The sequence below is a fragment of the Branchiostoma belcheri genome, unplaced genomic scaffold, assembly GCF_001625305.1.
Source record: "Branchiostoma belcheri isolate BF01 breed outbred unplaced genomic scaffold, Haploidv18h27 scaffold329, whole genome shotgun sequence".
Classification (NCBI taxonomy): domain Eukaryota; kingdom Metazoa; phylum Chordata; class Leptocardii; order Amphioxiformes; family Branchiostomatidae; genus Branchiostoma; species Branchiostoma belcheri.
In genome coordinates, this window is record NW_017803942.1 from 85,656 (window position 1) to 98,479 (window position 12,824).

At 43.0% G+C, this 12,824-nt stretch overlaps 3 protein-coding genes across 5 annotated transcripts; 2 read left to right on the plus strand and 1 right to left on the minus strand.

Annotated features, from left to right (window-relative positions):
* Positions 1-272: 272 nt before the first annotated feature.
* LOC109475107 (geminin-like) lies at positions 273-2,107 on the plus strand. Its single transcript, XM_019775645.1, has 3 exons — positions 273-401; positions 794-925; positions 1,441-2,107. The coding sequence occupies exons 1-3, from the start codon at positions 288-290 to the stop codon at positions 1,570-1,572; spliced, it is 378 nt and encodes a 125-aa protein (XP_019631204.1). The 5' UTR covers positions 273-287; the 3' UTR covers positions 1,573-2,107.
* A 2,963-nt stretch (positions 2,108-5,070) lies between these two features.
* LOC109475108 (filamin-interacting protein FAM101B-like) lies at positions 5,071-6,332 on the minus strand. 3 transcript variants are annotated; one of them, XM_019775648.1, is made up of 2 exons: positions 6,055-6,332; positions 5,071-5,734 (listed from the first exon to the last, which is right to left on the minus strand). In XM_019775648.1, the coding sequence occupies exon 2, from the start codon at positions 5,701-5,703 to the stop codon at positions 5,131-5,133; it is 573 nt and encodes a 190-aa protein (XP_019631207.1). In that variant the 5' UTR covers positions 5,704-5,734; positions 6,055-6,332; the 3' UTR covers positions 5,071-5,130. The 3 variants fall into 3 exon arrangements, with proteins under 3 accessions (XP_019631207.1, XP_019631206.1, XP_019631205.1); XM_019775647.1 differs by lacking the exon at positions 6,055-6,332 and adding an exon at positions 5,995-6,021; XM_019775646.1 differs by lacking the exon at positions 6,055-6,332 and adding an exon at positions 5,867-5,983.
* Positions 6,333-12,019: 5,687 nt separating this feature from the next.
* On the plus strand, positions 12,020-12,622 carry LOC109475106 (uncharacterized protein K02A2.6-like). The gene has a single exon (XM_019775643.1). It carries the CDS (start codon positions 12,020-12,022, stop codon positions 12,620-12,622), a length of 603 nt encoding a protein of 200 aa, XP_019631202.1.
* The last annotated feature ends 202 nt before the right edge of the window (positions 12,623-12,824 follow it).

The following is a 12,824-nucleotide window of genomic DNA, read 5'->3' on the forward strand; positions in this document are numbered from 1 at the left end:
TCCACTGCAAGTACTACATGATGTAGCAATATTACTAGTATTCCTTCATGATTGGACAAACAATATTATGTATTTCCTTGGAGATTTTTTCTGTGTCAATGTTCAATATGGTCCAAATGATATATTGTTACTTTACTGCAATGATATTATTATTCCGTGAACAAGGTTGATGGAGTCATCCGAAAATTTGGGGTAAGTCCCATTTCCGTAGTCTAAGTGTTGGAAGTTTAAGCTAGGTCTTCATTTCATAATGACTTGTACCAACACAGATGAACTTTCATGCTACAATGATATTACTTGTTTCCTACCCTACCTTAGAGCCTACTTCTGAGTCCTACTGGCAGGATGTGGCAGAAGAGAGGAGACTGGCACTAGTAGACACACTCAAGAAAAATGAAGAAGTAAGTGTACTCATCTACCTATTGCTACATGTATGTTTGTACTTAGTAAGTATTCCCAGTAGTCATGAATGTAACCTGTTGACAGGTTTGTTGAATAACCTGTTGTACCTGAATGAAAATTGCAGGAAAATCCAAATTGTTCCCCCTTGCAAGACTGTCACTGTTTTTTTACATACTGGAAATGGAACTACACGTACATGTATTTACTAGTGATTCCAAACCTCTGGCTTCAAAAGATACGATTAAGGACGTTTGATGGTCACTTAATGAATGGGTACATTATTTTGAGTACATGTGCAAACGTTTGTGAAGTCCAGGACAAACTTTAATCGCTTCGGTTTTAACTTAAATTGTTATTTCAGACTGAGTGTATTTTTGTTAATTTCCCTTAGCTTCACCAACAACTGGAAGAGAAAAAAGCCGTGATCAAGGAAAAGGAGGCAGTGATACAGGATCTGACAGAAGAGAATGAAACTCTGAGGGAGATGGCTAAACAGACTGAGGACATTCTGTCTATCTTGAAGGTAAGCACTGTGAGGCCTACAAAAAAATGTTGTTTCCTGTTTCCCGACCAACCCTAGAAAAACCAGTGTGGACCCCTGTAAGGGACATAAATTTTTCAAGCCGATCGACCATTTCTAGCTCCATGATATGACACCTGAGTGATGAAACATTGTACAATCGGTTTTCCAACATTGACATTGAAGCTATAAAATAGTATAAGTGTCCTCATACAAGTTTTGCTTTGTTTGACTGTATTGTATAAGTTGGATCACCATATAGGGATTGCTAAAGTCTGAAAAATGAAAGAGAAAAAAGATAATCCCTACCTACCTACCGACCTTAATTTTTTCAGGACTGAAACAGGAAACACAAATTTTTTTCCTAGGCCTGAGCATTGTGCTAAGCACAGAAAATCTGCATATGTTCATGTTGCACTTACTAGATATTATTGAGGTGTTTTTTCACAACGCAAATAACATCACATCATTACAACGTATGAAGTGTTTTCTCTAAGATTGTCTATCTTGTATTGCAGCCAATAACTGAAGATGAGGAGAACTCGGGGAGTGAAGACAAGATAGTGGAAGATGCTTCATCATCATCATCATCATCCCACACACAGGAAGAAGGACCCACGTCATCTCAAGAAGGACCAGACAGCAGCTGATGTACTTCACATGAAATTTTGTTAAGACCTGTAAAATGTTCTGCAATTTAAGTGTTTCCTTTCTCTGTATCCTGTATATAGTTTGTGATACTGCAAGTTTTAGCTTTAGGAATAGACCAGGGTTGGACAAGTTTTCAAAAAAGTACATGGTCCAAATCAACTTTAACGAAATTTAATGTCACTATTTTTTTTTACTTGCTATACAGATGTTTTTAGTTCCAACTTCATAACATGTACTTAAAGTATACCTGTAGATAATAAAACAGGAATTTTTTGGCACTGTACTCTGAACTCTTATATGTTTTCTGCACCAGGAATACAGGACTGCTCTCTAGTGTGAGATTGCATGTGTGGAATTTTAGATGCATTCTATACTGGAGAAAGCAACGAAATTTTGTTAAAACAGTTGTTTGCAAGGGCCTTGTTCAACACATGTAAAAAGCTGCTAAGTGCCCAAAGACAAAGTCAATGGGCACATGTTTTATGTGTATTATTTTTGTCCATTTATCAAATAAAATGTGTCCCTTCTTGACAATCCTACCATTTTCTCTCTTATGAAGCAGGATGCAATTTGAATTTATTGCCCAACCACGGAATGTAAGTATAGACAAATAGGTTTGTTAAAGAACATCACACTCAATCAGTACCAGGTTTATCGTCAGTTGTTCACATCTCACGAGGGTTAGATGAACATGTTGCAATGAATCTTGTATGACAGAGAATCTTGTATGGGGTGGGCTTCATACTCTGTCTTTTTGTTTCAGCCAAGGGATGAATTGTGAGGTAATGAAAAGATTGGGGCTCAATCACAAGGGTCTGGAGCAGCTGCCATTTGGTGCTAACTCAGGTGACCTCAATATGACCCCAGGTGCGGCCATAGGACTGTGAGGTTTGAACCACTTACACCGGGAAGGTCCCCTACTCTTTTCGATAAGTGCGGTGGGTTCTTTTAACATGCGTTTGGTGTGTCACTCTCAAACATTGGACCTGCATTTAATGTCCCATCTGGGGGACGTCCCTAACCAAAGCTAGGTACTCATTTACACGTGAGAGAACTGAGGACACAAGATCAGTGGCATCGGGCAGGATTCAAACCTGAGACCTTTTGGGCCTGAGCCGAACACTCAGTGCCGTCATGCCACACAACCCCACTAAATCTTTTTAGTTCTTGGCATCTGCAGGATTGTTCCAGGTGACCGTGACTTGGTAAATAGCAAGTGGCGTCTAAATGATCATAGAGCACAGCCAAAAGCAGGGTTTAGGGTTACTAAAGAATTTGCTTAAGCTTTGGTTTCATGTAAAGTGCAGTCTCAGAACAATGAAGACCTGTGTTGTGGAGATAGTAAAACAATTCAGTGACGTAAGATTGGTTAAGGTTCTTACAATTAATAACAATAGCTGCTCTTCCATCCCAAGCCTGTTACATTCGGTCGATGCCATTCGGCCTTGCGATCCGTAACAAAGTCCAACACAGAGGTCTGGTGATAGGTTTACCTGCCCAGTGGCCTGTTGCAGAACGATGTGTGTTTTCCCAACTTCCGTGAAAGTGCCTGTGAAAGGGGAAACTGTCTCTTGTGCCTGCATGGTTCTTATGTCCTATGGCTTCAAAACGGGAAGAAGTACTGTCTAGTGTTCATGGTCAGTGATCCATACAAGGCGATGTGGATCAGTGTAGGCCTCCCGCCAACAGAAAGATAGTGCCGATTCGTGGATGTTATTGGCAAAGTTTCTTATCTTGAAAGTTCATCTGTAACGTTGATAGCATATAGAGGTCATTATGGAGCAAGTTTACACCGTTATTTCCAACACAAGAAATTTGACTTTTCGACTGTATAACTCCGGCCTGTCAAGGAATTTGCAATTCATACACTGCGTCTGAGACGGGGCGCCACAGACTTCCTGCAACATATGACCCACTGCGCTCACCGAGTCACGTGTGTCATCTGCTTAACGTGACGGCGGATTGCTTATTCCCTGACAAAGACTGAAGTTTGGATAAGTTTGGAAATTTGGATAAGTTTAAAATTGCTTCATTAAGTTTCTTTATTTTTAAATCCAGGAAAGCAGCAATAGCAGTAGGACGTCTTTGTATAAATGTAGTGGTGGCATGAATTACGTTAGCTCAGAAAATTTTGTAGGATATTAATATTGGAAATGGAGAAATGTGTCATAAATTTCTGTCACACGTTTATTCATATAAGAGTAAATCTAAAGCCACTGTGTCATAAAACATCGTTATTTATTATTCCTACATAAATATTTGCATATTAAAGTAACTAATCATAATGAATCTAAAAACAGGACCGTGTTTACACCATATTTAAATAAATGAGTATCAAATTGAATATGATGAACAAGTATACACTACGTGCCAGTTCGCATTAAGAATTGATAATTTATGATACGTTTCGGGTAGCATTTGAAATATCTCAACATTTACTTTGAAAAGAAAGCGTCATAGTGCTATGTTTAAAAGGAACCTAATATATATCACCATATACAATTGATGATCAACAGCGTTATTATCATCACATATATATCGTTTCTCCATTTTCTATAGACTTCTCTAGAGTGCAACATTTAAGTTTCTATTCTATAGGTAGGCTACAAACCCGACAATCATCAATATTATCGAAATACTTCCAAAAAAATTTCATCACTATTTGCATATCAATCAATAGTTCGTGCTTATAAACCTGCATTTCTGCTACCAAGTTCTCTGGTGTCACTGATGAAAGGTAGTGGGTGCTACCTGAAATGTCTGACCGTTTCCAAAATCATATCCAGTTACTTGAGTAACTGTCTTTTGACTTATCGAACGATCGAACTGCTGCCGGTCATCCAAGGAAGTTGGTCACGTAATTACCCCTCAAACGGAGCCTGTCGTTCAATCAATAGTAATCAGCCGGTATGTTGAACTATCATCAGTGGTGTGTATAGAACCTGTACAGCCTGGATTTTCTTATCGACCCATTAGGCCACACCAAGTAAATTGTATGGATGACATCCTCCGCAGACTCCCAATCTAATGCGATAGGGCGAAAAAAACCAAGGCGGGCCCAAAAAACAAGGTTCCTACATTTTCAAATTTTGACAACGTAAACCTTGTTAAAAAAAAGAAATAATACTTTAGTGTGCTATATCTATGCCAACTATTACAAAATCCATTTGTCACAGAAAAATAAACATTTTTCAGTCATTGTACAAATGGTATAATTCTGTGTACATAACATTTAAAAGGAATGAAATGCAACACTGCATGAAAGTAAAGCGCTAGACAAACATTAAATCAGAGCCCTGTCTTGTCTCCCCTCTTCATATATTCATCTGCCATCCACGTTCCGGCATGGCAACAGACATCTTTGCCCATTTTCGGCATGTTGACCACTTTCAGAAGGCAACAATTTTTTTTTCTCTCAAAAATCAGGCGAACAAAATCACGCGTTGGTGTCATCCATAAAAATTACGCGTTGGTGTCATCCATAAAAATTACGCGTTGGTGTCATCCATAAAAATTACTTGCCGTGGCCTTAGATTGATTCTTGAGGTGGCATTAGTCTACGCTATTACTTGCAAGGACAGTTGTTTTCTCCATTCACGCTTGATCTTGAAGTTATTCAGTTCGTCGAATTTCCTGCCCAACGCCTTGTTGTTAACCTCGGTGACGAAGAAAGACCAGAAGGACGGAGTTCGCCTCTTCGGGAAGTATAACATGTTCGTGGCGACGATGTCGTTTTCCTCGACCGCCATGTCTAGTTTGGTCATGTACAACTTCCGCGTAGTGGGTCTGTTGTCCATTCTGTATTCCACTGTAGAGGTGTAGCTCCTAACAGGCCTCTTGGGATACAGAATGACTGTAGACAGCCACCGGCGTGGTTTGTGGCGAGGCTCACACCGCACGGCGCTGATGTGGTACTCAGGCGTGGACGGGTGAGTAGGGTTGTGGATGTAGGACGTCAGGTAGTGCACCTGAGACAGACCCAGCACGTACCGTACGTCCTCTATGTAGCGGTGCCCCTGTTCGTACTCGCAACAGCTCTTGTAGCAGTGTTTCTCTAGCGGTTCCGGAGTCAAGCAGACCCTCTCCGTGACGTGGACGGGCACCATCTCGGCACGATGTACGGGGCACATCAGTTAGGGTCTTCGGTCGCCTGCTGCGGTCCTGCGAACACAAAGAAATACAGACTTCAAAGACACCTTCATCACATGTGTTTACACGCCCCCGGGGGCAGCACAGTTTGACCTACAACAGAGCAAACACAAACACGTCTTATCGACCAGTTTAACCCTTTACCTGGTAAACGAATCCGCGGCATGCATTAAGCTTTGAGCTGTGGCGGGAAAATTTAGTCAAGCCAGTAGACCGTAGAGCAAGACGACAGTGTCTTCTTCTCTTCCGAGAGACCAATGATCACAACCCACCGTGCAGACAGACCTCCCGCTTGTTTTATGTACATATAAGGAAGAAAGTGGCCCCTTCACCTGACACGCAGGAACGGCTATCGGCAGGTCTAAACTGGCAAGACAGAGTGCACGACGGGCCGTCGATCTTGAAGTGTGCGTTCACCCATAGCGCCCCTCTTCTGGATTGAACCCAATCTATTCCTCCAATGGAAAGTCGTATTTCAAAGGGAAGCTATAGCTAGGCCAACGCAAATTCCCTCTGCATTACCCCGGTAATTAAGAATGCGGAGGAATTTCGGTGCCTACTGAAATTCTTCAACTTCTGTTTTCCTTCCCTGGAAACGGGGAGCAAATAGGACGACATCACACGGCTACAGCAAAGTAAGTTTATGGATGACATCAACGCACATTAATTTTCGCCTGATGTTGAAAAAAAAACATGTACCAAGAAATTCTGATGTCCTTTGACGGTGGTCAACGTGCGCGTGCAAAAAATGGGCAAATTTTCGTAAATTTCAAACGTTTATAGGTTCAGAGACCTTCAGGGATCCAGCAAACTTAAGGCGCAATTTCTTGCGTTTGATGGCAAGGATTGACGTACAATCCAAGTCGTAGCTGTCCATGCTGGTACGACAAAATCTTTTCTACAATTGTTATAATTAACTGAGATGCATACTCATGCATCTATAAGAACAGTTAATAAAGTTGAATACAGGAATAAAAGACCTGTTGGTTTTGATATCATCATGGATTGTTGCCTCGATTCTTGTGTAACAAGGTTTATAATCTGAAAATATAAAAATTTTGTTTTTTGCCCTGTTGCATGGATTTTTGGAGTCTGTGGAGGATGTCATCCATACAATTTACTTGATGTGGCCTTACGTGATATACTCAAAATCAATGGCCACTGCGCCAGACAGAATATAGATGACTGAACAAGCTATTGAACCACGGGGTAGCGTCCGGCGAAATTAGTACTTAGGCCATGTTGATTTGGTTATACGGATGACATCCTCTGGGAATCCCAAAACTGATGTGAGCGTGCGAAAAAAAAGTTTCCTTCATTATGAAACCTCGTGGTCATAAAGGTTGAACAAATGACCAAACACACATCGTATGGTATGGCGAATGATAATAGACTCTTCATTTTCATTTCTTCACATTTTCTTCTTTTTCCTGAATTGATTAGTATCGTTTTCCAATTTATTTTTGGCAACACACGACATATATTCGCTGTTTTTGTACGATCTACAGTATGGTCGAAAAGTACGTTTTTTTTTGGAAACGGCCGAAAATTCATGCGCGCGTAGATGTCATCCATATTATCAACTCAACATGGCCTAATAAAACAGCACGTATGCGCTGTACAATGCGTATCGACCAGAGGACTGTCAACCCTGACCTGGGAACATTTGGGTGGTGATTTCGGTGAATTATTGATATCCAATGCATTTAGAAGTACAAATGTAATCCGACTTGGACACCTGACTGAGAAGATGGCTGTAAACTGTGGCAACCAAAACCACAGGAGTGTACTACAGGAAGATGAGGCGCTGACAGCATCAGGCACATTGCCAAGCAGCTAAGGCCACAGCAAGTGATTTTTATGGATGACATTTGTACACGTGACTTAATTTTCGTCTGATTTTGGAAGAAAAAAAGAAATTTTGTTGCCCTCTAAAAGTGGTCAAAATGCCGAAAATGGGCAAAGATGTCTGTTGCCATGCCGGAACGTGGATGGCAGATAAATATGACGAGAGGAGACAAGACAAGACTCTAATCTAATGTTTTTTCTTTGATGCAGTTATGTATTTCATTCATTTTATATGTGATGGTGTTTCTGTATATTTGATGTTCCCACTGAATCAAAATCATTTGTACAAAGGTGGAAAACCTTTATTCTTCAGTGAGAAATGGATGTTGTAATAGTTGACAGTAAACATAGGACAATATAGGTATTATTTCTTGTTTAACACGGTTTATGATGTCAAAATTTGAAAATGTAGGAATATATTTTTTTTGGACCCGCCTTGTTTTTTTTCGCCCTATCGCATTAGATTTGGAGTCTGCAGAGGATGTCATCCATAAAATTTACTTGCTGTGGCCTAAGGTAGACCAAACCACGAATCGAGGGATTTACGCCAGTTGGATTATCGATCGACACTATTGTGTGTTTAACGCAAGTTGATACTTTTTGTACACGTTTTCTGAAGACATTGTTTTAGGGGGAAAAATAAAAGTATTTCAGCTTACCTCAACGGTTTGATTCTGGAAGTCCTCTATCTACAACACACGCTTGTTAAGGAAACATGTGGCACGGCGCCAAGTCGCTAATGTCGTTAGCAATGTCTTCACAATGCTAATCGTTTTGAGGGTATTATTATCAAAGAGCCAGGCGACACAAAGACCAGTTCCCCTTATAGACCACTCTGTACCCGTGAGGGGTAGGGTTACCAGGGCATTGTTGCACGTACATGTAGTCCCACACAAGTCCTTGGTTCATTTTGGGCGTGTTTTCGGCTTTTTTTATCGGTATTTCTTTTTTTGCACTGGTATCTTTTTTTGACGCGTTGGGTTGGCGTAAAAATATATCAGTGCAAAAAAATAAGATAAAAAAAGCCTAAAACACGCTAAAAATGGAGCAAACCCCAAACCTCGAGCTCTTCTTGGAGAGTACGCGATTTGTTAGAGAGCGCAAGCTGGAACAGGGTACAGGCATCACTTTGGCTCCCTTTCGTCTGAGCTGTGAATCTTGTACATGCATGTACTAGTATTCCCAGTGTCGAAAAGAACTTTGCCAGTTGAAATATGAAAAAGGAAGTCACGCTTCGAATGCGGTGCTTTTGTGACTTGTGTATATCTGGCAACTTCTGCAAATCATGTTGACACAGCCTAATAACAGCTCTATAACCGTTGATCAAACTTGCTTGCTTTTCGTCAAACGTGCTTGTTCCGGAAAAGGTTGTGTCCCTTCGCAAGGGAAGGTAAATTGAAAACTCAACAAAAACGGGTCAATCCCGACAGATTTTATTTTGTTCCAGTAACGAGAGGTATGAGTGGTGGTAAAGTCTTCGTGTAATAGGACAAAGGACAGTTTACCTAACGTTTGTCGGCCATTTCAACGCTTGGAAACTCGCTGTAGAGGTGGACCCCAAAATGGCGTCGCACGGGACATGAGGGGTGGTGACGTCATGATGACGTGTGGTGAATAAGCTCTATAGCCAGGGTGCGCCCCGCGGTGATTGGTCGGACGTCTGTGTGTGTGTGTGGTTAGGATTGGTCAATTAATTAAGCGTGCGGTGACATCGAATAGGCTATAAATGAGAGACCAAATCGCTAGAATTTGACTTTCCTGCGAGCTTGCTGCATAGCTGATGATGGATCCAGACAATGCTAGGAAACGCCGCCAGCCAGATGACGATCGCCAAGACGCAAAGAGGTGTGTGTACTTGTCTCATTTTCTCAGTATCTCATTTTCCTGAATGATTTCTCCGGTAACTGCTTTTCCACTAACTTCAAGATACTGTATCTTTTCACAATATTTCCCTGTATTTGTGTACTAGATCTCGCTACGAAGAGGTCGTCACTTCTTTGGACCTGGAGAGCATAAACTGGTCTCGGGACGAGCCGAGGGAAGGGGATACGCCTTGGGTCGAGCTACATGACGTCGACTGGTCGCAGTCTTTTACGCAAGAAACTGCGGAGGACGGAGGACTCGACATAGAATGGAGTCAGTTGACTCCGTTCACCCAGGAGGTGTTGGGGGACGAAGATGTGTTTCGCGCCATAAACCGGTCTCCGATGAGGGCGGGAGAGACTGACACCGTTGTTTCTACAGGACGACGTCGCGACGAGTCGCAGGACACCAGTGAGGGAGAGTGGCTCACACACAAAAAAGGCCAAGACATCTCAAAAGTGAGTAAACTATTCGTATTGATAGTGTAATAATGCTTGCATTACCCGAATAAGTTTTGAGTTTGCTCTGTTTCGAAAAATGAATAACTATTTCTTTTGATACCAAAATAAGTGGTGAATGTAGTGTTCGAACAACATTCAAGTAAGAATCTTACGGCGAAGAGATTTTCATGATTTCTCTGGTGCTATTCTGTACCGGGTGCAGGAGGCCTGCTACATCTGGGTTCTGTTACGCTGCGTGGGCTGGAATGTGTGGGTGGGCTGGAATGCGTGGGTCGCCACTCACTGGCATATTGATCCGGGCTGAATCTTTCACCTGTGTACCATCTGGAAACCGTTAATCTTGACGGTAATTTGGCTGTTTTGGCGGATGGCTATCTCTACATCTGGGTTTTGTTATACTCCGTGAGCTGGAATGCGTGGGTCGCCAATCACTGGCGCACTGATCTGTGGCGCACTGATCTGGGTTGAATCTTTCACCTGTACACCATCTGGAAATCTTTAATTGTGTTGGCGTCCTCTGTTTACGTTACCACATAAAAAGGTGATTTTTTTGGTCACAATTGTGAGTAACAGCACATTCCAAAGTCTAGACAACTTCCTGGTTCAGCTGTGGAAGGTCGAAGATCAGAACAGGGTCAAAGTTGGTCTTTGTAGACATCCATCAAGAGCCAATTACTGCCAGTGTTTGACAGTTTGTAAACAGACAGAGAGCCCGATAGAAGAGTACCAGGATGTGTTCATTGGACTGGGAAGACTCCCTGGAGAGTGTCATCTGGAAGTAGATGATGCAGTTACGCCGGTTGTACATCCTCCCAGAAGAGTTCCAGTGGCGATGAAAGACCAGCTTAGGATAGAATTGGACAAGATGACCGAAGAAGGTATCATCTAGCCAGTTACAGTACCGACGCCATGGGTATCAGGTCTTGTGACCGTGATGAAGCCGTCCGGAAAGCTGAGGATCTGCATAGATCCACAAGACCTGAACGTAGCCTTCAAGCGAAGCCACTACCCATCGCCGACAATTGAAGACATCCTCCCCGCTGAAGAAGGCAAAGGTCTTCAGCGTACTTGGTGCCAAGAGTGGCTACTGGCAGGTAGTGTTGGACGAGGAGTCCTCACTTCTAACAACGTTCAACACTCCCAGTGGGAGATACAAGTGGAAGCGGCTCCCCTTTGGGATTAAGTCGTCCCCAGAAGACTTGACCAAGCATTGGAAGGTCTTGAGGGAATAAAGCCCATCTTAGACGAAATCTTGGTGTGGAGAAACAATTGCAGAAGCCATCTCACATCATGATGCAAACCTCAAGCGCCTCATGCAAAGATGCAGAGAGAGAGGTCTGAAGCTGAACGCAGAGAAGGTCAAGATCAGACAACAAGAAGTACCATTTCATGGTCATCTGATCACCAGCCAAGGATTAAAAGTGGACCCTAGCAAGGTCACTGCCAAAGCTGAGCGACATCTCTGAACGCTTGAGGAACCTCATTGTCAAAGATAACGAGTTTGAATGGACCGAGACGCATGAGAAGATTCTAGAGACACTAAAGAAGATGGTCTCTAATGCTCTGGTGTTGCAATACTATGATCATGACGAAGATTTGACGCTGCTGACAGATGCATCGAGCACAGGAGTAGGAGCAGCAATCACTCAAGGAGGACAACCAGTGGCCTACGCCAGCAGAGCGTTGACAGACACTGAGACAAGATATGTACAGATTGAGAAGGAGATGCAGAGTGTGGTCGTCGGTCTGAAATGCTTCCATCAATACACCTATTCAAGACAAGTATGTATCCAGACAGACCACAAGCCGCTTGAAATGATCGCACTGAAACCCCTCCATGCAGCACCGAAGAGATTGCAGCGAATGCTGATGCGGTTACAGCAGTACTACGTGAAGATCACGTACAAACCAGGAAAAGAGATGTTCCTGGCGGACACTCTCAGCCGTGCGTACCTGCCACTAGAAGGAAGCAGAAGCACAACAGAGAGAGAGGCTTAGCAGGTCAACATGATAAGTCAATTTATCTCCACGCCTACTAGAGAAGACATACGGGAAAGCACGATTGCAGACCCCGAGATGATGACATTGAGAGGGCTTCCCTGAGAAGAAGGAAGTTCCAAACCCGATGCCGTACTATCATGTGCGTGATGAACTCAGCACACAAGATGGAATAGTGTTGAGGGGAGATCGTGCAACGATACCAAAGTCCCTGAGGAGCCGAATGCTGACAAGGATACACCAGTCGTACATGGGAATAGAAGCGTGTCTGAGGTTCGCTAAGGACTGCGTGTATTGGCCAGGGATGAATGCTGAAGTCAAAGACTACGTCAGCAGATGTGACATATGCCAAACTGTCGGCAGAAAGCAGCAGAAAGAAACACTGGAACCACACCCTATCCCGCAGAGGCCATGGGAGAGAGTAGGAACAGATCTGTTCACGTTCCAGCAGAGGGAGTACCTGATCACTGTGGACTATCACTCGAATTACTTCGAGATTGACATGTGTGAGAACGTCACACGAGCCTCGACGATAGTCAAGAAGCTCAAGGCACAGTTCGCAAGGCACGGTATCCCAGATGTGGTTATCAGCGACAATCGACCACAATCCACAGCTGACGAGTTTGAGAAGTTTGCCAAGAATGGCACTTCAAACACCAAACATCCTCGCCAGGCTATCCACAGAGTAATGGTAAAGCAGAGAATGCAGTCAAGACAGCCAAGCAGCTGATGGAGAAAGCATTCAGAGGGAAGACTGATCCCTATGTAGCTCTGCTAGATCTTAGGAATATACCGACACAAGGTGTTAGGAGCAGGCCAACACAAACGGCTATTCAACAGAAGAACCTAAACAACAATGCCATTGAGAAGAGCCTTACTAGATATAGAACTGCTTAGTGAGATCCCAAGAAAGATCCAGAGCGAGAAGGAGC